The 26,107-nt window shown below is 42.6% G+C and overlaps 1 protein-coding gene across 1 annotated transcript in view; it reads left to right on the top strand.

Moving 5' to 3' along the window:
* The window catches only part of LOC111974119 (kalirin), a 280,207-nt gene that overhangs the window by 86,953 nt on the left and 167,147 nt on the right, over positions 1-26,107 (top strand). Inside the window, exon 2 of the mRNA XM_070446990.1 lies at positions 23,817-23,891. Within this exon, the coding sequence (XP_070303091.1) occupies positions 23,817-23,891 (75 nt within the window). The remainder of the gene's footprint in view (positions 1-23,816; positions 23,892-26,107) is intronic.

Genomic DNA, 26,107 nt, shown 5'->3' with positions numbered 1-26,107 from the left:
AGCCTGGTCAAATGTAGTGCACTACTCTCTTAGAAAAAAAGGGGCTATCTAGAACCTAAAAGGGTTCTTTCGGCAGTCCCCATAGGATAACCCTTTTTGATTCCAGGTAGAACTCTTTTGGGTTCCATGTAGAACCCTTTCCACAGAGGATTCTACATGGAACCCAAAAGGGTTCTCCAATGGGGACAGCCGAAGAACCCTTTTGGAATGCTTTTTTTCTATACAGTGTAGGGAATAGCGTGTCATTTGGGAAGGTAAACAGAATCATTGAGTGAAGAGCAAAGCTGGTCCCCTGGGGTGCTGTGGATCACTGTGGTGTGACTCTGTAAGCCCTGTGTGACAGCCCTGTATTGACCAGCCCACCAGCCACCAACAACCATCCCAGCTCAGGCAGTAATTGGGATTCCCAGTCACATGGATGGCTTGCTTCACATCTTACACACAGCACAGTGACATTACACCCAGCCAACCTTAACTCTGTCATAACATTTCACCCTCAGCCAAGTATATGTATTGATTTTCAGTCACCATGGCAGAAATATCACACATAGAGAATACTGGAACATGTCTCACTCACAACCCTGTTACCACAAGGTGTCTTTGTGGTTTGGTGTGTGTGTGGATGCTGTCGTTTGTGTGAACATGCATAAGTGTGACCGTGTGTGTGTGTGTGTGTGTGTGTGTGTGTGTGTGTGTGTGTGTGTGTGTGTGTGTGTGTGTGTGTGTGTGTGTGTGTGTGTGTATAGCATTGTGTTTTGCTCTGGCTTGTTGCGTGACTAGCTATTTAAATGTGGAATAGATGTCATCACTTTTAACCTATTCTGTGTATAATTGTTGACTCTAATAGGGACGAACAGATTGTGCTCACATCTGCTCTGGCCTGACGTGTGTGTGAAAGTGACTAGGCTTTCTTTTGGGGAAATGTGTGTATTTGTATGCATGTAAAGTGATTGGATATGTGTTTGTGTTTTATTGTAAGAAAGTCTGCGTGTGTGTGTGTGTGTGTGTTGTAGCCCGGGGCTGTCTAGCTCTGACTCACTTACTCTGGCTGTCAGTCCCTCTCTGTGTTGGGCTGATGGCCACAGACAGTGACATGGTCTGGGCTGGTTGAAAGGCCAGTGAGTGGAGTGTGACGATGGGTGTCTGCGCTGTACTGTCTGTCTGTCTGTCCTACCTAGCTGCTCTACCTACTGATAGGAGCTGACAGAGGATGAGCTAGAGAGGCGTGTGTTTGTGTGTGTGTGTGTGTGCCCACGCCGTCGCCTGCTCCAGCTCTTCCCTCTTTCTACATAGGGTGCCAAAATAGCACCCTATGTAGTGCACTACTTTTGACCAGGGCCCCTAGGGTCAGGGTGCAGCCGGCTCTCCAAGATCAGATGTTCAGTATTACAGTAGTCCATGAGTATCATACACTGAGTGTACAAAACATTAAGAACACCTGATATTTTCATGACATAGACTGACCAGGTGAATCCAGGTGAAAGCTATGATCCCATATTAATGTCACTTGTTAAATCAACTTCAAATCAGTGTAGATGAATTAGGAGGAGACAGGTTAAAGAAGGATTTTTGAGCCTTGAGACAATTGAGTCATGGATTGTGTGTGCCATTCAGAGGGTGAATGGGCCAGACAAGAAATGTAAGGGCCTTTGAACGGAGTCAACATCCCTGTGGAACGCTTTCCACACCTTGTAGAGTCCATGCCCCGATGAATTGAGGCTGTTCCGAGGGCAAAAGGGCGAGGTGCAACTCAATATTAGGAGGGTGTTCCTAATGTTTGATATACTCAGTGTACAGTATATTGCCCAACAGACACACAGACACACGGATCATGGCCCCGTTACGCTCCCCACTCACTCTCCATCTCATCTGCATAGATGTAATTACATGCTATATGCCTCTCACTTCCAGCTCCCATTAACAAGCCTAAATGAGAGCCCAAGTCCCTATTTCCTGTTTTTGACAAGGCTGCATAGTGTAACACAAAGTGGCTCTGATAGTTGGCTGTCATTGTCTCATTACGTACAGTAGTACAGATTTCAGTTGATACCCAAGGCACTCACCCKCCTCCCCCCTCCTCCTCGCGTATGTGGGTTCCTTGGTGGGCTGGTGTCAGTGGTGGCTGGTGGCACTTGAAATCGGAGGACCGTTRTCATTGTAATGGCTGGAACGTTCTGAATGAAATGTTATCYAACACATGGATTCCATGAGTTGGATACCATTCCAGCCATGACTATAAGCCATCCTCCCCTGACCAGGCCAGTTCAACACAGCACCGTAGAGAAGATTAGAGTACAGTAGAGTACAGTACAATACAGTCAATGATACTGTACTCCACTCTAACTCTAGTGTTCTCTACCGTACACACTTGTGGAACAGATTGGTTTAGATTTCAAGTTGCTTTGACCACCAGAAAGAGAAAGAAAAAGAGAAAGAAGAGAAAGAAAACATTGAGCTGAACAGATCAGGAAACAATTGGAAGGGATGCCCTAAGTAGCAGGTGACCCAACTGTGGTTTGTGACATATGAATTCTCATTGTAGCCAATTTCGTTGCAGTCATTCTGTTAGAGATGTTTTGGTCATTCTGTTACCAATTCACTTAATAAGTCATAAACCACATTTTTATCAGTAAAAACACTAACTTATTGGTAGGTCTAACTTTACTTGTTATTTCGTGACCTTTCATTATCCTCCCTCATGAGGGAGATAGATTAGAAAATATGTTAAAGWTATGTGAGTTTTTGGTAACAGAATGACAAGACACTAGGCAATATTTCTTAAAGTTACAGAAGGCAAATCATTTCTGCAAAACTAAATATGTGTTGATGTTAGTTGGCAGTCTTTACTTCAACATTATTGTGTTTTGATGTATTTCTAATACTTTTGTAATACTTTTTCTGGTATTTTTAAGCCCCCTGTTTGACCAGAAATCCAAGCCTTCTTAATTTTTAGGATGGAAAATTATTGAAAAATGTATATATACCTTAATTTAAAAAAATATATATATATTTTTTTAAATATATATTTTTAAATATATATAAATATATATATATAGACTCTTAGGTTCCATTTAACAAAAAAATTGATGTTCTCTTATGAACTTCACATGTTAGTGCTCATGGGGCTTTTTACATGGAAATGCCCTGGTACAATTTGACTTGTTTCTCCTCCCGTGTTTCCTCTCACAGATCGGTATTAAAGGAAATTAATTTGGAAAGTTGGAGGGTTGGAGAATATATGACACATTGTGAAAGGGCTTTCCTTTCTCTTTTCTAGGATTCCAGGAATGTAGGCCTGCCTCCTAAAAGTCTCCTTATTCACTATGTAGTGCACTACTTTTGACCAGGGACAGGGTGCCATTTGGGACGTTGTGGTAGCCCCCCCCCCCCCCCCKTSCRTGGCTTGGAGAGAGGGAGCAGGAAAACATTGAACAACCCTTGTATATTAATAGGGTGGTGGTGCTACCATGCCATGCTCCCCACAGGACATRCAGTACTGTATAATAGATCAATAGAATATCGTGGACAGGCTCTCTTTGCTATACTAGTCTGAACACATTGGGAAATAGTACTGGAGGGAGGTCTTGTACCAGTGTCTGGTTAAAGGAGCAAAAGGAATATTTTTGCCATAAATGATYGCTAAATCATGTTTTTTTGAAGGACACACTACTTAAAAACGCCTACGATACCTTATCATATTCCAAAAAACATCAGCTGCAAAGACATTAAGAAGCGTTGTTGAGTAAGTACAAGTCTGCAGAACCTCTGTCAGTATCTCGTCTTGAATTGAAATCTGCATATGATGTATGTTAGCTTGGAAGATGTGTGTGGTCCATCTGTTGAGGAAACACTGGCGCGGCAGGTATCCTAGTGGTTAGAGCGTTGGGCRGGTAACCGCAAGATTGCTAGATCGAATCCCCGAGCTGACAAGGGAAAAATCTGRCGTTCTGCCCCTGAGCAAGGCAGTTAACCCASTGTTCCTAGGCCGTCATTGTAAATAAGGATTTGTTCTTAACTGACTTGCCTAGTTAAATAAAGGTTCAAATAAAATGAAGAAAGGGAAGTGAACAATAAGGCTTACAAGGGCTCTGCATCTGGAGATGCTGTGATGAACGACAACATCCCGATGATGAGATATGGAAACCATGTGGCCGTAGCCAACCATCCCTCTCTGCACGTTGGACTCGAAAGCTTAGAAGCTTTGAAGATTCAACCCCCATAAAAGGAACACTTGGATTTTTCCATTTTTATGTGGTGTTTCATTSATTTTCATTCATTCCTTTCTCCTTTAATTTGTAATCACAGGCTTCTGTAAACATCTAAAAAAGCACAACTTTTGCTAATTTTTGACAAGCCAGAGTAACTCAAAACAAACATCAACAAAACAACAAATGATCGCCTGAAACCATGTGTTATTTTTGAGTGCTTTCACATTATTTTACAATTACCCTTGGTTTCTGCACTGAAGGAGCTGTGCGTGCTTGGCTTGAATACGGCGGACAATGGCTCTGTGTGAGAGTGTGTGTGTGTGTGTGTGCGTTTGTGCGTTTCAGCATGTGTGCGCGTTCGTGTGTGTGTCTGTTTATTCGTTCATGCATGCGTGTGTGTGGATGAGAGGGAGCACATGGTAAACAATGTGTATTCACCCATGCTGCTAACTTGTCTTCGTGTGTGCTAACACTGGGTGGGCAATGCTCCATGTCTGAGAATGTCATCGGTCATTTCCAATTTCAGGGCTTTCCCTGTGGCGCTCAGAGGTGCATTACTGCGTCCGGCGTCCGCAGCAGTCATTACTAAACCATGCACACACACACACACACACACACACACACACACACAGACATGCAGACACGCCATTAACACAGAGCTAATGGCCTAAAGTGCTTCTCCATTTTGATTTGCGGCCCATGTGTATGACCTCATATTGTCATTAACGGAGACTTGCTCTGGTTCTCAGATGATCATTTTCTCTCCTCTCAATCGCTTTCTCCTCCGCTCATATAAAACACCAATGGCTTTGGTGACACATGGACTCAATTCCCCACGTACCGACTCAATAGGTTCCAGTCAGTCATGTCCGAAACCTGTTGATCTCATTCCCTTTATGGCGCACTGCTTTTGTATGGGCCCTGGTCAGAAATAGGGCACTGTATAGGGAATAGGGTGCCATTTGGGAGGCAGATTTGATCACCTCCAGCCCATGTGCTACAGTACAACACGGTTTGTGATGCTAGTCTCCCAGGGACAGAGATGGAGAGGGAGGCTCTTATGGGAATCAGACAAATCCTGATTTAATTGGATCATGTGTGGCCCTCCTGTCCCACTGTATTGACGTTAGTGTGCGTGTGTGTGTGTGTGTGTATTGACGTTAGTGTGCGTGTGTGTGTGAGCGAGTCTGATGGAAAGAGATGGAGTCAGTCAGTGATTGGCTATTGGTAATTGCCTATTGGTGAGTTTGACTGTGGTGGTGGTTGTGGTAGGGTAGGATAGGATAGTAATGAGACGACTCACAACTGAACATCTGTTTTTGGGACACATCAAAGTGGCATGCTGGCAAGCTGTTTCAGCACTGGAGAAGCAACCAAGACTGGTATTTATGGAGATGAGTTTAGCAGATTAAGGACTTTAATTCCCTGCCTTTGTCTCCTGTGTGTGTATGTGTGCCTATCAATGTGTGTGTTTGTGTGTGTCTTTGTACTGTGTGTGTCGGTTGTCTGCTGTGTTTGGTCCACCCGTGACTTGTTTAGAGTCTGTCAGAAGCAAGAGCGTCATTTCAGTTCCCTCTGTCTGTTTGTCTGACATTGGCTTTTATAGTCTTTCTGTTGTTTCATTAGAGTTGGGTGACAGCCTCCGTTGTCTAGCTTCCTAGATTAAAGAGGGCAAGGGACTTTTTTAGGCATCGCTTTTATCTGGGGCTGACTCAATTTTCGGAGATTTTTGCGGGAGCTGCTTACTCAGGTGAAATATATTCTGTAYTCCTCTTCTCAAAATGAAGTTTGCAGCATTCGTTTTGAAGGATGGTTGAAGGAAAGGCTTTTGAAATGATGGCTACCGACAAGGTATCCTCCTGACTCACCACAACAAAGTATTCGTCCTCAATGGCAACCTAGTCCCTATTTAGTGCACAACTTTTGACCTGAGCCCAAAGGTCTCTGGTAAAAAGTAGTGCACTATATAGGGACAAGGTTGCCATTTGGAACAAAGAAAATGTGTGAATAAAGTGTTTTGGTAGATGGTTAACAGTATAGGACATTATAGAAATTCCAACTATTTCTCAGAGCACTGATTCTTAGTTTGCATGCAACGACATGCAACAATTTCAGAGATTTTACTGAGTTACAGTTCATATAAGGAAATCAGCCAATTGAAATAAATTCTATGGATTTCACATGAATGGGTATACAGATATGCATCACCGTTTTAAAGCCTGTGTTTGTCATGGCTGCTCAGTTAAACGACCTGTCCTGATTTGTCATACACGCTTGCTAAAAACAAATGTATTAGCAAGACTTCCTTCATGGCCTGGCCTCTGTAAATTGGTATAAAATCAGCTTGATCCCCTCTGTCGAAGACGCCTGGACCTTCTTTTTTGATATTTTCAGTGGTATTGTTAACGAACATGCCCCTGTAAAGAAAATTGGAATTAAAAAACAGGTTCAGCCCCTGGTTCGACCGTGATCTGGTTACTCCACCTCAAGAATAACATATAGCGAAAGGCTCGGCACACACATGCTCAGGCTGACTGGCTCTCATTCAAGCAAATGAGAAAAATGTGCACTCACGCTATCCGGAAGGCCAAAGTTAATTACTTTAAGGAGCAGTTCTCTTTCTGTGGATCTCACCCCAAGATGTACTGGGAAATGGTGAAAGACCTGGAGAATAAACCCTCCTCCTCACAACTGCCCATGTCCCTTAATGTTGATGATGTGGTTGTTGCATGGCTGAGCTGTTTAATCACCACAAAAAATATTCAAAATCTGTTGATCACAGATAAGTAAAACAAATCGGCCTCACAATGGGCCTCAGGAATTACACGTGGTCTGCGGTTGTGAGGCCAGTTGGATGAACTGCCAAGTTCTCTAAAACTACATTGGTTTATGGTAGAGAAAGGAACATTCAACGACAACAGCTGCAGTCAGCATGCCAATTTCAAAACTTGAGACATCAGTGGCATTGAGTTGTGTGACAAAACTGCACATTTRAGAGTGTCCTTTTATTGTCCCCAGAACAACCTGTGTAATGATCATGCTGTTTAATTAGCTTCTTGATATGCCCCTCCTGTCAGATGGATGGATTATCTTGGCAAAAGAGAAATGCTCACTAACAGGGATGTAAAGTAATTTGTGCACAAAATTTGAGAGAAATAAGCTTTTTGTGAGTGTGGACAATTTCTGAGATCTTTTATTTCAGCTCATGAAACATGGGACCAACACTTTACATGTTGCGTTTATATTTTTGCCCAGTGTAATTGACGTTCGTTACAGTTCCTTTGTGTGCCTTGCCTAATTGACTTTTATGATGCCTGTACACATCTTTCTTTCTACAAAACGTCAATAGTGTCACGCCTGCTCCTGCTCTCCCTCCCTGGAGCTCGAGGGCGCCAGGCTACCCAGCACTACGCACTCCTGACGCATATCATTACGCACACCTGTTTCCCTCGTCACGCGCATCAACGATTCATTGGACTCACCTGGACTCAGTCACCTGCTTTCATTACCTCCCCTATATCTGTCTGTTCCCGAGTTTGTTCCCGGCTTCAGCGTTAGTTGTCGTTTTGTTACCCGGTTCTGCCGCTGTTCTTGTCCTGTTCCATGTCTGTGCAAAATGAAATGTTGACTCTCTGTACCTGGTTCTCTACACCAGCGTCGGTTCTTACAAATAGACTGTATGATATAAATAGCTAGCCATGCCGAACAGCGATTGTTAAAACGCAGGAGCTTGATTCTCCGCGGTGCAGCAGCGTTCTCCGGACAATAGAGCTCAGGCAGGGAAGCGTAACACTCTCTGTGTCCAAAATGTCACCCTCCATTCCCTTTATAATGCACTGCAGTTGAACAGGGCCCCATAGGGTACTCTGTTTATCAGACGTTGCCTATTTTACGTCTCATTAAGGGGGAAAAAAGTAGAAAAAAGAAGAAACCCACACACTGCTCTTGATAGTATCACTGCTCTTTAATAAGCTTTACGTATCGGCCTCACGGCTGTAGTCAGAGCTTTTGTGATTTTTTAAATTAGCACCCTTATGTAGACCTAGCCCCACCCACATCCGTTCCACGCATCGAATGGGGTTGGAGTCGAGGGAAAACAAATAAGTGCTACCAAATATAACAATATATATTTCAGAAATATTCAAATAAAGTGTCTACATAAAACGTATTAAACACGTCTGTAAAACCACAATGAGGACATCGACCTACCAAGCAAGTTTTCATAAATCATTGGGTACAGTGCAAGAAAAACGTCAGAGTAATCTGAAATAGGGGCATAATTCATGTTCACATTTACAACATAATCTCCTGATACTCCTCAGCACCTCTGTCATTGACTGCTAGTTTGTCTTCATGAATTACCAGCCCGATTTCCCAAAGACCAGGTTGCATTTCGATTCCCATTTTTGCATAATCGATCGTTGATAAGCACCCACTCTGAGATTTTCGCTTGTTCCTTACTGTGGGAGACAATGTGCTCATCTACATCCCAAATGGCACCCTATTACCTACGTAGTGCACCCTATTCCCTACAGGCCCTGGTCAAAAGTAGTGCACTACATAGGAAATAGGGTGCCATTCAAGTAGTAATCCATATCGGGGGGGGCTTACTCCAGCTTCAGAACCCGGGCCAGTGCACACGTGTCTAGCATCCACCATTGATTGTGCTGGTTCAGAACAGGGTTGACTTTATTAGGCACCAAACAAAGAAAAAAAACTAAACTAAGAAACACTATTTTTCATCTTTCGTCGCAAAACATTTTGCTACAGTGTGCCATAATGAAGACGACCCAGAAGAGGAGACCCATAGGGTTTTAGCATGTCTCCATATCGTCAAGAACCACAGGAGAGGCAGGAAGGCCCTCCGTCTATGGCCCCCCGCCATGTTTTTGTTGTGTTGGAGCTTTTTGGGGATGTTTGCAACACTAGTGAGGCTGGCCCTCTCTCCTCTCCTGTTCTCCATTGTGTTGATCCGATGTATCCGATTCCCCTCCAACACTGGTGCTGAGATTCAGTAGCCTAGGGTAAAACTGGGCCTCCTGGTGGGACATTGATCATTTCCTCATCCCCCCTTTCCTCTTTTTCCTGTCCTCTCTCCCATCCAGCTCCATCCCCTGCTGCACTCCTCCTCTCCTCTCTGTTTATTTCTCTCCTGTCAGTTTCCCCTCCTCTTCTCTGCATAAATGAGGGGCGAAGACCTGTTGATGGATCGTTGACTTCCTCAGAGATGTGTGTCAAGGTCTCTAGCATGGTGACCATCTGTCACAGTGAAGAGAGGCAGGGAGAAAGACAGAGAGAAGGGGGAGAGCAGTTTATGTGATTTGGAGGGAAGGAGGGAGAGAGCTGGGGAAAGGGCAGCCAGGGCCAACACAGCTCTCTCTCTCCCTCTCCCTCCCTCTATCTCTCTCTCTCTCTCTCTCTCTGCCCCAGGGACTTTTTTTCGCCTGAGTTCTATGAGATGTAATCATGCCTTTAATTTGTTATGACCCGTCATTTGCATGTATTTCTCGTCTGAGCCAGAATGTGTTTTCATACCAGATGCTTATCCTTCGCCGTCGCTCAGCCTATGCCAGAGAGCGAGCCCTCGCCTCCTTCGCCTCCCCTTCCCCTCCTTCTTTCCCAGTCTCCCTCCTCCTCCTCTCTGCCTCTTTCTTGAGTCCGGGCTCTTTCCAGGAAAATAAACGCTGCTTGATAAAAGGGATTGTAGCATTTCACTGACATTGTTACGTTGTTTTGTACGGCAAATGGGGTTCGTCACAATTCATTAATGGCAGCATGAGGATAATACCCTGCATATTCATTCTCCCAGAGAACATTTTCTAATAGACATTTGTACCACTGAGGAGCAAGCAATCAATAGTCTGCAAAAACACCCAACCAAGCGGTGCATACAATATTTTTCTCTCTCTAATGCCAGGTTGTATTATCTTGATTAGGACTTAATGGTAAATGTTGGCTGGTATTTAGTACTTGCAGTATTGCAGAAACCAGCAAAACCTCAAAGGCATTGATCTTGTCAGCATGTGCGTTAGTCTGGCTGTTAAAAGCACATTAGGATGTTGTAGTTAAGTGATAGTTAGTGGCGTTGACCAGTGTTTTTTTTCTCAGTTTTTCCTCAGTCTGGATTAGCTTGGCAGCGTGTCAGTGTTTTGCCTCCTGGGGCTCTGAGGCTGGTGGTTAGGGGTTAGCAGCGGCCTAGCTGGGTATTCTTCTGGGTGGTGGGGTGAGAAGGTCTGGCAGGCTGGGCCCTGGTCTAGGCGTCCTGGGGTGAGACAGCCAGTGAAGGATTGGCAGCTGTGACATTGGCTTCCGTTCCAGGCTGGCTGGCTTGCTACAGATACAGCATAAATAGCATCCCTGATCAAATCCTTAGAGACTTTCTGCTGGATGCATGTGCTCCAGCTCACTTGTGTCCTTGTTAGTGGAACATTTTGAAGAAGTAGTGCACTATATAGGGAATAGGGTGCCATTTGAGACACAGGTATACTGTTTTACAGTAATAGCAACAGAGCTGAACTGTCGAGGTGGCATGTACCATGGGTATGGAAACTAGAGGTCGACCGATTAACAACAATCAGTAATCAGCGTTTTTGGACGCCGATTATGGCTGATTACATTGCAATCCACGAGGAGACTGCATGGCAGGCTGACCACCTGTTACGCGAGTGCAGCAAGGTAAGTTGCTAGCTGGCATTAAACTTATCTTATAAAAAACAATCAATCTTAACATAGTCACTAGTTAACTACACATGGTTGATGATATTGCATATAATCAATGTGGTGCCTGTTCATTTATCATCGAATCACAGCCTACTTCGCCAAACGGGTGATAATTTAACAAAAGCGCATTCGCGAATAAAGCACCATCGTTGCACTAATGTACCAAACCATAAACATAAATGCCTTTCTTAAAATCAATACACAAGTATATCTTTTTTAAACCTGCATATTTAGTTTAAAGAAATGAATGTTAGCAGGCAATATTAACTAGGGAAATTGTGTCACTTATCTTGCGTTCAGGGAAAGCAGAGTCAGGGTATATGCAGCCGTTTGGGCCGCCTGGCTCGTTGCGAACTGCGTGAAGACCATTTCTTCCTAACAAAGACCATAATTAATTTGCCCGAATTTTACATAATTATAACATAGCATTGAAGGTTGTGCAATGTAACAGCAATATTTAGACTTAGGGTTGCCAGACGTTCGATAAAATACGTAACGGTTCCGTATTTCACTGAAAGAATAAACGTCTTGTTTTCGAAATTATAATTTCCGGATTTGACCATATTAATGGCCTAAGGCTCGTATTTCTGTGTGTTTATTATATTATAATTAAGTCTATGATTTGATATTTGATAGAGCAGTCTGACTGAGATGGTGTAGGCATGCAGCAGGCTCGTAAGCATTCATTCAAACAGCACTTTCCTGCGTTTGCCAGAGCTCTTCGCTTGAAGCACAGCGCTGTTTTATGACTTCAAGCTATTCAACTCCCGAGATTAGCCTGCAATACTATAGTGCTATACAGTCAATCCAATAGTCAAGGTATATGAAATACAAATGGTATAGAGAGAAATAGTCCTATAATTCTTAATAACTATACAACCTAAAACTTCTTAACTGGGAATATTGAAGACTCATGTTGAAAGGAACCAACAGCTTTTCATATGATCTCATGTTCTGAGAAGGAACTTAAAGTTTGCTTTTTTACAATGCCACAATTTCACTTTTACTTTCTTCTCCAACACTGTGTTTTGCATTATTTAAACCAAATTGAACATGTTTCATTATTTATGAGATTAAATATTTTATTTATATATTATATTAAGTTTAAAATAAAAGTGTTAAATTCAGTGTTGTTGTAATTGTCATTATTATATATATATAAAAAAAATATATATATATAAAATCGGCGATTAATCGGTATCGGCTTTTTTTGGGTCCTCCAATAATCGGTATCGTATCGCGTTGAAAATCATAATCGTCGACTCTAATGGAAATGCTCGGCATCTGACCGTAAGGCGCTACAGAGACTACTGCTTTGCCCAAGTACATCACTGTGGCCAAGCTTCCTGCCGTCCCGGACCTGTATACTAGGCAGTGTCAGAGGAAGGCACAAAAATTGTCAAGATCCCCTTTGTTTTTACACTGTTGCCACTCGTTGTTTTTTATCTACACATAGTCACTTTACAACAATTACCTCGACTAACCTGTACTCCGCACGTTGTCTCGGTACTGGTACCCCTGTATATAGCCTCGTTATTGTTATGTAATTTTCTTGTGTTACTTTTTGATTTTATTACTTTCGTTTCTTTAGTAAATATTTATTGAACTGCATTGTTGGTCAAGGGCTTGTAAGTTATCATTTCACGGTAAGGTGTTTCGACGCGTGTGACAATTAAATGTGATTTGACCACCATTACGCCAGGGGTCGTCAAAGTCAAATGGCGAGGGCAAATAAAAAATTTGCTACAAGCCGAGGGCGGATGTTCGAATGTTCCTTGAAAATTTTTAAATGACGCATATTGTCTAGTTGAACCTGAATTGATACTTGAAAACCTAACAAATATATTCCAATATGATCAGATAACTATAAGGCAATTTTTCTTATGGCTCTGTCAGTAATCTTTATTTTCAACAGACACAAAAGACAAATTTCTTTTATAAAATCCCTAACATGAACATTAAATGAAAGAAACGGTATTCAAATCTTTTCCCTTTTTCACAAGCTGCTCTTTTAGATTGAATGGACAACTGGTCTACTCTCTGCGGCATGGTGTTTCTGCTCAGACTCACATTTAAAAGAGTTGCCTTTTTTCTGGGCAAACTTCGTCACAAACTTTAATCATGGCATGTTTTTGATGAATCAGCCCTCCGTAAGGATGGCGGGCTGATTAAGCGATCTCTTCTGCCAAAATAAACATGGCTTGAGCAGCACTGGCTTGTGATTTGGCTTTTTTGAACAGACCTGTCGATGATTTGAGGCTCGTTTTAAGTTCTCTGCCTTGTTGTACTGCTTTGTTCATGTCCATCATTTCTTGTTTTTGTCCGCGTTGTTTCGTTTCATAATGTGTCTCAGATTATACTCTTTCAGTTACGCACAACTTTCTCACACCAGAAGAACACGGTTTTCCAGCTACCTCGTGAATATAACTCCGACTCCACTTGTTTGAAACCCCGGTTCTCAGTGTCCCCTTCCGGTTTTGCATTTTTGATGGTATCTGAAAGTTATTTTATAGTTGCTACGACTGCTGTGCCAATCTAATATGACATGAAGCAGCCTACTGCTCGGTGCGTCACAGTTGCATTGTGGGAAATGTAGTTATTGGGTTGCGTGTAAAAGATCTGCGGCTGCGGCTTTGCCTGGCGGTCTGCGGGCCGGTTCTAATAATAAATCAAGATCATCAGGGCCAGAAAAACCTTCTCGGGGCGCCGGATGTGGCCGGCAGCTTGATCTGTCAGCATATTGTCATCATACGCCCTTTAGTTTCTAGCAAATGTAATGCACGGTGATCGTTAACACGCTGTCACGGCCTCTGCTTTGTAAGGATGTCTTAACGTTTCATTTGACCGTCTTGTCATATTTTATTATCCCTCTGGTCAAAACAAAGAACGTTCAACATTGTTTTAGGAATGTGAAGTATTTAAGACGCAAGAATAGATTTGCCCTTGATCCTACTGTAGGGCTCTCATTTGGTTGTAAGTTCAAGACCTGAATATTTTGCTTTGAGAAAGCACACATGCTGCTGCCAGAGCATGTCCAAACGACAATGATTTCTTACTTACCATCTTGTACTATACTATTCTTGGCTTTAATAGGGATCTTGTTCTAAAGCCTCCCTTGGGACAATAATATCTGGTTTTGTCATATGGTCACTTGGTCCGGTTTTTATGGTATTCAATCTTGAGCGAACCTTATGTCTCTCAGCCCGTATGACATGCAATGTCTGAAAGATTTACCTCTGAATGATATACTGCAAACTGCAGAATGGAGTATTCAGAAACATTAGCTATCATTCACTCAACATATACTGTACACACGCTAAGTTTTTTTTTCCGAGCATCAGGGTGTCTGCCCTGTCTCCTAATGTAGCGTTTGAAAACACCGCAATTGAAAAATTGTGATTTTAGTGGGAATCAATGGGGATGTATTTAGGAGATTGTTACTGTCTTCAACCCAGTGTGTTCTGGGTAAAGGATTAGACAGTGTGCTGCCTCCAGGACCAAATGCAAACCAATTTGGTCTGGCAGCGCTCTGTTCATTACCCAATCAGGGGTTCACGTCAGCGACTGGGTCGTGTCGTGGGCCGGGCCTGTGTCTGATCCGAGACCCCCTTAAACCCCCCTTTTTTGGGGGGCATGTCCATATAACATTTATCAGCGACAATATAAAATCCTCACAGTGGTATGTGATTGTGAGGAGGCTGAGTCTCTAACTCAATGCTTTAACTCAGAGGGAGGAGGCGGGGCTTGACCTGGTTTTCTTTGTCGATGCGTTGCCATGGGAAACCATCGTCTCAGCCAATGAGAGGGTGTTTCTGGAGGAGGGCAGATGAAACAAAGCAGCAGTGCAGCTAGACGACAAGGAGACAATGAGCCTGTCTGGCTCTGCTCAGAGACATACTGACTGAGGGATGTGTTCCAAACGGCACCCTATTCCCTATATAGTGCACTACCTTTAACCAGGGCCCATAGGAGATAGGGTGCCATTTGGGACARATACACGGTCTGTGTGCCCCCCTGTTCATTGTCTCAGTTGTCAGGCTAACACTGTGTTTGGTGTAGTAGTTCACTGCCGTAGTCAATTAAAACATAATTTGTAGATTGTGGAGTTTTCGCAGTAAAGTGAGCGGTGTGGAACAACCATTATTGGAGTTGCCAGTGCATGTCAATCTGTTGATTTGTTATTGTAATTCATGGGTGGATTTTAATCATCTTCATTTTTCAACACTGTACCTCTTAACACCTGGCCCCCTCAATAGCTAGACATGTGGAAGGCCTGATTCTCTAGGTTAGATTAGTAGTCAGTGTACATGTACAGGTTTTGCCTAGATGGATCCAAATGGAATTCTTCTTGCTTTTGCAACGTTTTTGCCTTCTGCCTTCTTTGTACTGGCCTCAGTAAAAATGTTCTGATTAAAATCATGTGCTTTGCCTTTATAATCAATGACAGAAAGTGAAAATTAAAACTTTGAGGAAATTCAATTGAAGCCAATTTGACAATGATTAAAAAGACAAATGTTAGTGACGATTGGCTCAAAGTGATTCATGTGCCAAATTATATTAGCCTCAAAGAAGAGGACATTTGTAACCTTGATATTCTGGACCTGGGTGTATTCACAAGTAACCAAACGGAATGAAACAGGCCGAAACAGGGAGGGACCTACCTGAATCTCTCATTTTTGTTGCAAAACATGTTGCTACAGTGTGCACTAATGAATACACCCATTATGTGTTTCTATGGCATCAGCTATAGATCAATGTTGTCTGTATGACAACAATAATATGTTATTGTGTTTCGTAATGAGTGTTACAGGCCATCTATGCACAAACAAAATTGAGCTCTTATCTCAACCCTGAGCTCCTCCACTGTCTCAGCTTGGTTCAGTTGTAGGCTACAACCCAAATGGCACCCTATTCCCTACATAGTGCACTTCTTTTGAACAGGGCCCACAGCCCTACATAGTCCACTACTTTTGATCAGAGCCCTATGGACCCTGGTGACAAGTATTGCACTTTAATATAGAATAGGGTGCCATTTGGGACGCGGCCTTGGTCTGTGTGACCGATGAACCATTAAAGGAGGTATGCTGCTTTTTAAAGCTCTCATTGCCTCTCCTCCTCCAGTTATATTGGTGTGTGCTTAAGGTAAATGTAGCCTAATTACTCACAAAGGGAATTGAGAAAGTGCCTAAACTCATCCACCCTGCGGAGGTGCTTTGACATCATATATTAAAGTGAGTGAGTCATCATTGCTGTCTGTCTCTGAGGAAGGCACTTACTCCCCACAATAAACTGAACATGCGTAGTTATGGAGGAACGGTTTTAGGTTTTAATGCAATCATTCATAGTGAAGGCCGTAAGCATAAAGAATGCCTTCAAAATGTATCAGAAACAGATTGGAGAGAAAGGGGGCCTCTCGAGTGGACACATGGTAACAGACAGTAACTGATTCTCATATGGAGAGGATGGGCACACTCCCTCCTCCGCTCCTCAAGTCTTTACACCCCCCCCCCCCCCACCACTCTCTCTCCCATCCCCCTCTCTCTGTCATGGACTTGTCCTGATGTCCTGTTGGTCCCTCTGCTCCCCAGCTTTCAGGCCCAGGATTAGTGAGGCAATGGATAGCTCTCCTAATGATTTGCTCCAAACTTCAGACGGCTGATGTTTGTGACACCCCGGTGACCACTACCACATGTTTTGGTCCCCTTTCGAGAAGTAACGATGGTGGCGTCTTGCCATTAGAAGCGTCGTTATCGAGTAATGTCACTGCACACTTCTTTCTAAGACTTTAGAGCCGAAAGCAATAATAATTAAACTGCTTTATTTGACAATGTGTTTTACAGCAGTTTGAAGTATTTGCAGAAATGTTTTTCATGATTTGTCCACATGGCACCCTGTTCCCTACATAGTGCACTGCAAAAGTGTAGGCAATGGGGTACCATTTGGGACTCATTCCATAGTCATTCTGGTGAAGATGTAGTGTGTCATGGACAGGTTGTACCTGTGGAGTGCACTTCCTCTGTCTTCACGGTGCACCACAGGTCAGGATGAAGAATGCCTCTGGTGTTTTTATGGTTATCCGGGTTAGAAGGTGAGGACAACAGGGAGAATCTGATATCCAGAGCTGGGTCCTCCCTCCCTCCTCTCCTTCTCTCTCTGGATCCCAGGACAGAGAAGTATTTACAAGGCTCTGTGGGATTGGAGGGCTGCCTGCCTCCTCTGCCTGCCAGACTGCTTCACTCAACCGGGTTGGGCTATAGACAGGGGGAGGACAAGACAGGGTCTTCCACTAAGCTGAGAGGAATCAGCCTTTGTCAAGTTGAAACAAACGGGAAACTGTCCATCCTGCCTGGTGCTCCAGCCCTCAGCCATCTGACAGCCCATGTCAGGAACAGGCAGTAAGACGTCAGGTCAACTCCATGGGAGCGGAGGCAAACAGATTCATCCTGTCTCCTTCTCAGCTTCCATCTCTGTACTGCTGAGATAGCACTCCGCGTGGTCTACTCTGGATACTCTGGAATATTCTTTGGAATGCGTGGTCGTGTAAATCATGTTCTGTGAAGAGGCTGTGTCTCATAGCCACAGCAGGCGATGGTGGACATGTGCGTTTTGTTTTCAGAATCCTGCCACTTTTGGACATGCGGGACTCTAGCGGAGAGGGTTTCATAACACACCAGACGGTCGACCAGCTGAACGAACTGAGAGTCGTGCAGGGAGAGAGAGAGAGAGAAATAGATCACAATGCTTTGTTGTTCAATGCTCAAACAATGTGGGGGACAAGTCACCTTATCCAATATGAATCAATAGGAAACGAGTACATACTTATTGATTTGGTATGACTCATTGCTGGGTGGGTTTCTTGGTCATTGATGTTGCACATGCTATGCTCTGATTGGCTGCTCTATACTAGGCAAACCGCCACATATTTTGGTTAGATTGTGCAGATATTGAGTTGGAATGTACTGAGCTTTTTCTTGGCTGTTTTGCCTAGTGATCATTTGCTGGCCTCCATTCATTTTTGGTTGATTTTGATCTCACAGATAGTCAGTCCTTGCATCCATAGCTCTGTCTATGAATTTGAGATTGGTTACATTTCTCCAGCCACCATATCCCTCAGCTGTTTACCCCCAAAAAGTGATGGGGTGACCGCTTTGTTGTTTTTAGAATCCCGTATTGACCCTTTAACACTAGGAGAGCCGAGAGCATCCCTTTGACTGCAAAATGATTTAAAGTCCCTGTCCTCACGCCCCTCACGACATTTCCTAAATAAGTCCATGTAACACACTGTCATTGTTAGAATCTTAATATTAATAGAATCTTAATATCACAAACAGAATTTGGGTTATAAGCAGTTTTAAGAGGTCATCCCCCCCTCCACTCATTCACCGCCAGTCGTTCACTGGCAGTCAGCCTGGGCAGCTGAGGATGGCCCATTGAAACTACACCTAAACTATATCTAAACTAATTTCACATGTATAATAAATTGACTAAAGACTAGATGAAATTGATAATAGTCTGATGGGTGAGAAATATTATCAATTGATAAATTGTATATGAAGAATCTGATGAACAGCACAGCTTGGAATTGACACAGAGGCAGGGAAAGTGTCCTACAAAGTCACAAGCATGTAAGACATTTCGGTGTCAATATTGTATCAGAAAGAGCATATTCTGGCCTCCTGGGTGGCGCAGTGGTCTAGGGCACTGCATCGCAGTGCTAGCTGCGCCACCAGAGCCTCTGGGTTCGCGCCCAGGCTCTGTCGCAGCCGGCCGCGACCGGGAGGTCCGTGGGGCGACGCACAATTGGCATAGCGTTGTCCGGGTTTGGCCGGTAGGGATATCCTTGTCTCATCGCACTCCAGCGACTCCTGTGGCGGGCCGGGTGCAGTGCGCGCTAACCAAGGGGGCCAGGTACACAGTGTTTCCTCCGACACATTGGTGCGGCTGGCTTNCTTTAACACTAGGAGAGCCGAGAGCATCCCTTTGACTGCAAAATGATTTAAAGTCCCTGTCCTCACGCCCCTCACGACATTTCCTAAATAAGTCCATGTAACACACTGTCATTGTTAGAATCTTAATATTAATAGAATCTTAATATCACAAACAGAATTTGGGTTATAAGCAGTTTTAAGAGGTCATCCCCCCCTCCACTCATTCACCGCCAGTCGTTCACTGGCAGTCAGCCTGGGCAGCTGAGGATGGCCCATTGAAACTACACCTAAACTATATCTAAACTAATTTCACATGTATAATAAATTGACTAAAGACTAGATGAAATTGATAATAGTCTGATGGGTGAGAAATATTATCAATTGATAAATTGTATATGAAGAATCTGATGAACAGCACAGCTTGGAATTGACACAGAGGCAGGGAAAGTGTCCTACAAAGTCACAAGCATGTAAGACATTTCGGTGTCAATATTGTATCAGAAAGAGCATATTCTGGCCTCCTGGGTGGCGCAGTGGTCTAGGGCACTGCATCGCAGTGCTAGCTGCGCCACCAGAGCCTCTGGGTTCGCGCCCAGGCTCTGTCGCAGCCGGCCGCGACCGGGAGGTCCGTGGGGCGACGCACAATTGGCATAGCGTTGTCCGGGTTTGGCCGGTAGGGATATCCTTGTCTCATCGCACTCCAGCGACTCCTGTGGCGGGCCGGGTGCAGTGCGCGCTAACCAAGGGGGCCAGGTACACAGTGTTTCCTCCGACACATTGGTGCGGCTGGCTTCCGGGTTGGAGGCGCGCTGTGTTAAGAAGCAGTGCGGCTTGGTTGGGTTGTGCTTCGGAGGACGCATGGCTTTCGTACGGGAGTTGTAGCGATGAGACAAGATAGTAATTATTAGCGATTGGATACCATGAAAATTGGGGAGAAAATGGGATAAAAAAAATAAAAGAGCATATTCTGCAGTTTCTAAATCACTTATTCAACTCTTACAAATGACCCCTTGAGCTCTATTTTAAAATCTAACTTCTGGACAGAATTACTGTGATTCCATGCACAACACTCCATGCACAGTAGTAATCTATTGAAACTCAAAATATGCCATTTCTGTTCTTCTAAAATGTATCTTCTTAAAAGCCTGCACAGTAAAAATCTTTGCAATCATGTTCATGAAATTTGATTATATTTGGATGAAACCAGATCAAAGTATGAAAAATTGCTGTTGCTTCTACACTGATAAAGTTTGTTGATAAAGTTACTGGTTCCCTCCCCCATGTCAAACACTTGGATTCAGGAGGGATTTTGTGACAAAATCTATCATTTTTATATGCCAATAGTAACGCCTCATTCTCTTACCTTAATTTAAATAAGTATCACTTTGTAACCAACATGGCAGAAGGCGTGTTCACAGAGTGGTGTGGTTTACATAGCTAGGTAGCTAGTCTACTGGTACCAGAATTTGACTGCAGCACGTCAGAAAATATACTTTGAGGTTTCCCCTGTTCATCTAAATAGACACGCTCTCATCTGTGTCTGGTGTTCGCTACTAACTGCCTAGCTAGGTCTTCATCCAGCATGGGACAAAAGTGGGGAAAGGGTTGCCCAAAACTCCAACACAGTTGCCATGTCACTAAATCAAGGCACATGCAACACGGAAGATTCATAATGACGTCTTGACATCAAATAAAATGTCATTGGTCACATACACATATTTAGCAGATGTTATTGCAGGTGTAGTGAAATMCTTGTGTTCCTAGCTCCAACAGTGCAGTAATATCTAACAATTCACAACAATATATACACATCTAAAAGTAAAAGAATGGAATTAAGAAATATATAAATATTAGGATGAGCAATGTCGAAGTGGCATTGACTAAAATACAGTAGAATAAAATACAGTATATACATATGAGATGAGTAGTCATGACCAGGGTGGGAAATGTACTTAAAAATGTACTTTAAAAAATCTACCAGCCACTTTTTTTTACCAGACAGATTTTTTACCAGATTTTTTACCATTTTTTWAATAATTACAACAAAAATCACAACAACAAAAAAACAGATAAGCATGCTTTCTGATGTTTAAAAAAKCAGAAATGTGTTCCTAGTAAGAAGTAATGGGGTACAGTTTATTGGTTATATTGCTTAATTTCATTTCATTTGTGTGACCTGCGTCTTTTAACCAATGTATGTTAAACTAAAGTATTTAGATCCAATAGTTAAAACAAATAAACAGTTTTTCAACTGAACATCAAGAGTCAACAAAGTTCCTTCCCTGCCACAAAATGCTGAGTGATAGGACTTATTTATTATTATATTTCAGGGCTCTACGCTGACATTTTTTACAACAAGTACATGATATGCTCCTAAGTAGAAATGTAGAAGCACACAAATACATCTAGGAGAACAATGACTAAAAGTCAGTGAATAAAAGTGTTTGGGAGTGATCCATGCTCAATCAAGCACAATCATTAGGTCAGATAAATGTCCTGTCGGCCCTTTAAGGGACGGACCGTTACCGTGTTAACTTGGGCACCGGGTTGTCTGTGATGAAAAAAATCTCAGACTGCGATGTCTTCCTAGCAGCAGACAGTTTCATCAAACTCAAATTAACATTGAAAAACAACCTACTGTAGTAGCATGTGAACATAACGATGTAAGAAGAAACAGGAGGACACATTTACACTTTAGTAGCCTTTCTTGTCAATTTTATTTTGTTTATGTTCCCAAATGCTCTGCGTGACCACCCGCTAACTTGGCTGGTGAAATATACATTCTTAAAAATCTACCCGCATTTGGCAGGTGGCAGGTGTTAATTTCCAATCCTTTCCAACCCTATCAGTCATGATACACTATATATACAAAAGTATTTGGACACCCCTTCAAATTAGTGGATTCGGCTATTTCAGCCACACCCATTGCTGACAGGTGTATAAAATTGAGCACACAGCCATGCAATCTCCATAGACACACATTGCCAGTAGAATGGCCTTACTGAAGAGCTCAGTGACTTTCAACGTGGCACCGTCATAGTCATCAAAATGATGTTGGATGCATTTGCTGTTTGTTTTGGGTGAGTTTCAGATTATTTTGTGCCCAATAGAAATGAATGGTAAATAATGTATTGTGTCATTTTGGAGTCACTTTTATTGTAAATAAGAATATAATATGTTACTTAACACTTCTACATTAATTGAGATGCTACCATGATTACGGATAGTCCTGAATGAATCGTGAATAATGATGAGTGAGAAAGTTAAAGACGCAGAAGTATCATACCCCAAGACATGCTAACCTCTCAGCATTATATTAACAGGGGAGGTTAGCATTTTTTGGGGGTATGATATTTGTTCGTCTATAACTTTCTCAGTCCATTATTCAATATCCGTAACCACGGTAGCATCCKAAAATAATCTGAAACACAACCAAAACAAACAGCAAATGCATCCAACATCATTTTGTGTTAGGAATATGGGACCAAATATTAAACTTTTGACTACTTTAAAACACATTGTGAATTTGTCCAAATACTTTTGGTCACCTAAAATGACATTTTATGACATTTATGAAATGTTTTGCTCATTTTTAACCAGACCAGATCACTGTCCCTTGGCCTCTGAGGGAAAATATACGTAGATGCTTTTGCTCACCGTGGATAGAGCTTTACTGACAGAATACCATCTGTCAGAGGTAAAGGTCAAAGGTCAAAGGTAAAGGTCAAATTGACTTAAAATTGACTTCAGATCAGTGTTGCTCAGCCTCTGAAAATCATAGGGAAATTATAATTATATCTATGCGATCAGCGTGGTTGCACCATTCACGTGCAGAAAGCTTTTTTCTAGGACAAACTGTTTTAGAAGTTTGAGACCCATACTTAGGAAAGGAGATGAAGGATCATGGTGGGGAAAATTACGTCAAGTAGTATTTTAGTGATTTCAAACATAAGGGTTAAGGGTTAATGGATTTTAACACTTGAATTGTGGTGTTTTAGTGTTTTTTCATTTGTACACATACTGTAACCTACAGTTACATAAACTATTGAAAATACGATTGTGTTCTTTGAAATAAATTGTATTTCGTATTCTGTTACCCAAGACATTCATAAACACAACCAAATTATACTTTTTTTTTGCAGTAGCGTATATGAAAAGTATTTATTAGAATGTTGACGTCCAAAAGACTAGCGTTACGCACTTGAATAAGATGTTGGTAGACATCAACGCGAACACACTGGGGGGGGGGATCAGTTGTTTTCCATATCACGCTGTGGTGTACTGTGGAGAACGCTCTTCATCATCCAGCTCGCTGTGCTGCTGTTGCGTTGTGATCAATGCCCTTGCCTCGCCTCTCCCCCTGTGTTTTTGTGCGATCAAGAGAGGAAAGTGGCCAGGCACTGTTGTGAATACCAAGTCTGTACGCAGTGTGAAGTCAATGAGAGGGAAAGAGCAGTAGAAACCTACGGTAATAGCTTTGTAATAGTCCTAAATGGTGCTCTGTGATCCGGGAAACATTCTCTTGAATGCAAATGATCCTATTTTCGATGCTCACATACCATGCAGGACTTTAACGACGATATTACAGGTATGTGACTACAGGTGATGAAAAAGAAGCAGCTAGGCCTACAAAATATAGCATAGAGCACTGTAACATACCATTCTGTTTGTTCTCTTTTCTTTTATCGTCATTTATTACTGTTCCAATGACATGTCATTGGCTTAGAAAACTTTGTGAGAACTTTGAAGAAAAAGTGTTCAGGGTCTGGGAAAAACATTGAGAAGAAGTGCGAGCTTGTCTTTGTGTTATCTATCATCATCATCAGACTGCAGTTATGTGTTCCTTTTATTTCAGGAATGTACATCACTTAGTGAGATTACAGAGATGAAAGCTGATTAGCTGAATCTTGTCCTGATTAGCTGAGTCTTGTCCTGATCTGACTCTCTTCCTCCTCCCCAGGGTCCTTCAGAAACGATGGGATTAAGGCGTCTGATGTCCTGCCTGTGCTGAAAGAGAAAGTGGCCTTTGTGTCAGGTGAGTGTGTGCCCGCGTCCCCTATTCCATAGCCCTGTCGGCCCTGTTCCAAAGTAGTGCACTACTGGGTACTGTTTGGGTTGCAACAGTGATGCTTCAGTTTGACGAATCCACTATGGGAAATCATGAAGAGGTTTTCTTTTCTGGCCGGCAGTGTTCATGGCAGACCAATGCTGAGGAAATTCCCATGACAAGTATGATTTAGTAGCACATGACAAGCATGTAGACGTTTAACCATCGGCACAACAACAACAACTTTGACGTGCGAGAAAGAGAGTTTCTTTCTTATTGAACAAGTTCAGGTAGGTCCCTCCCCGTTTTGGCCGTTTTGCTTCTGTTTAGTTACTAGGGAATCCTTTTGTCTATTTGATCCAATTAATTAATATGAAGCAACAGCACAGGGTACGTCAGGACATGTGATTGGCCATTCGTTCGGACAGGTCATAACTTCGCTAATAATTCCTTACGGATCATAGTGGCTGTTCAGAGACTGAAAGGTGAGATCACTCATTCTATGGAAGGGAAAGGGGATCCCTAGTCAGTTGCACACAACTGAATGCAATCAAACAAAATGTTTCTTTAAACCTTTATCCCAACCCCTCTGAATCAAAGTGGTGCAGGGGGTTGTTGGGGGTTAACTGCCTTGCGCAAGGGCGGAACACCTTGCCAGCTCTGGGATTCGATCTAGCAAGCTTTCTGTCACTGGCCCAACACTCTAACCCCTAGGCTACCTGCCACCCCATGATATGCTGTTGTAGCAGAATACCTTACATTGAATCACAACCTCTACATGGAATGTTAGGTTTGGTTTCCAGTACTGTTGATGTAAGGCTGGGGACTCCTATGGGCTCTGGTCGAAGGAGTGCACTATATAGGGAATAGGGTACCATTTGGGACATACTGGATGTCAGTACAAGGACCCGTTATCACATTCCCCTCCCCTAGAACTTACTGTAGCTTAGATGTAGCTTAGATGTCACCCTGGTCACTTCTACTGTACAGAACATTCTCGTTACAGAGTTCAACAGTACAGAGGCAGACCTGGGTTCAAATACTATTCAAAATTTTTCAAATACTTTTAGTGTTTGCTTTAGCGTGGCTGCAGGGCCAGATGGGTGGGGGTTGCAATTCTATAAGTGTTCTATTGGCTCTATTGTGGCAGGCAAGCTCAATCAAGCACAGCAACATTTGAAATGATTTAAAATAGTGTTTAAACCCAGGTTTGGACAGTGGAGATAAACATTTCCATGACCTTAATGCTCATTAATACAATGCTACTGGCCAGAATCCCTCTTAGTTCATTGCAGCCAGCCAGTGTGACTAAAACATATTTTTTTGCCTTTTGTTTCATCATTTTTACCTCATCTCTGAATGAACAGGGTAAACAGGTCAAATGCTGGTAAAGAAAGCTGACGGGGAACGGGAGCTGACTAGAACTCTGTTGTAAAAACAAGTTCAATTCCATGTAAAATAGAAAGAATCTCATTTAGTCTAATAAACTTAAGGCCGTTGTTAACTCAAGGCATTCTTTGAGCTGTAGAGAATAGATACAGATATTGGGGCGGCAGGTAGCCTAGTGCTTAGAGTGTTGGACTAGTAACCGAAAGGCTGCAAGATCGAATCCCCGAGCTGACAAGGTAAAAATATGTCGTTCTGCCCCTGAACAAGGCAGTTAACCCACTGTTCGAAGGCCGTCATTGAAAATAAGAATTTGTTCTTAACTGACTTGCCTGGTAAAATAAAATACAGAACCAGTCAAAAGTTTGGACACACCAACTCATTCAACGGTTGTTCTTTATTTTTTACTATTTTCTACATTGTAGAATAATAGTGAAGACATCAAAACTATGAATTAACATTAAATAAATAATCATGTAGTAACCAAAAAAGTGATAAACAAATCAAAATATGTTTTATATTTGAGATTCTTCAAAGTAGCCACCCTTTCCTTTGATGACAGCTTTGAACACTCTTGGCATTCTCTCAACCAGCTTCATGAGGTAGTCACCTGGAATGCATTTACATTAACAGGTGTGCCTTGTCAAAAGTTAATTTGTGGAATTTCTTTCCTTCTTATTGCGTTTGAGCAAATCAGTTGTGACAAGTTAGTGTGGTATACAGAAGATAGCCCTATTTGGTAAAATACCAAGTCCATATTATGGCAAGAACAACTCAAATAAGCAAAGAGAAACAACAGCCCATCATTACTTTAAGAC

Source organism: Salvelinus sp. IW2-2015, linkage group LG2 (genome assembly GCF_002910315.2).
Source record: "Salvelinus sp. IW2-2015 linkage group LG2, ASM291031v2, whole genome shotgun sequence".
In the NCBI taxonomy this organism is placed as follows: Eukaryota; Metazoa; Chordata; class Actinopteri; order Salmoniformes; family Salmonidae; genus Salvelinus; species Salvelinus sp. IW2-2015.
The sequence above is the reverse complement of the archived record's forward strand: the minus strand, read 5'-3'. Positions and strand labels throughout refer to the sequence as shown.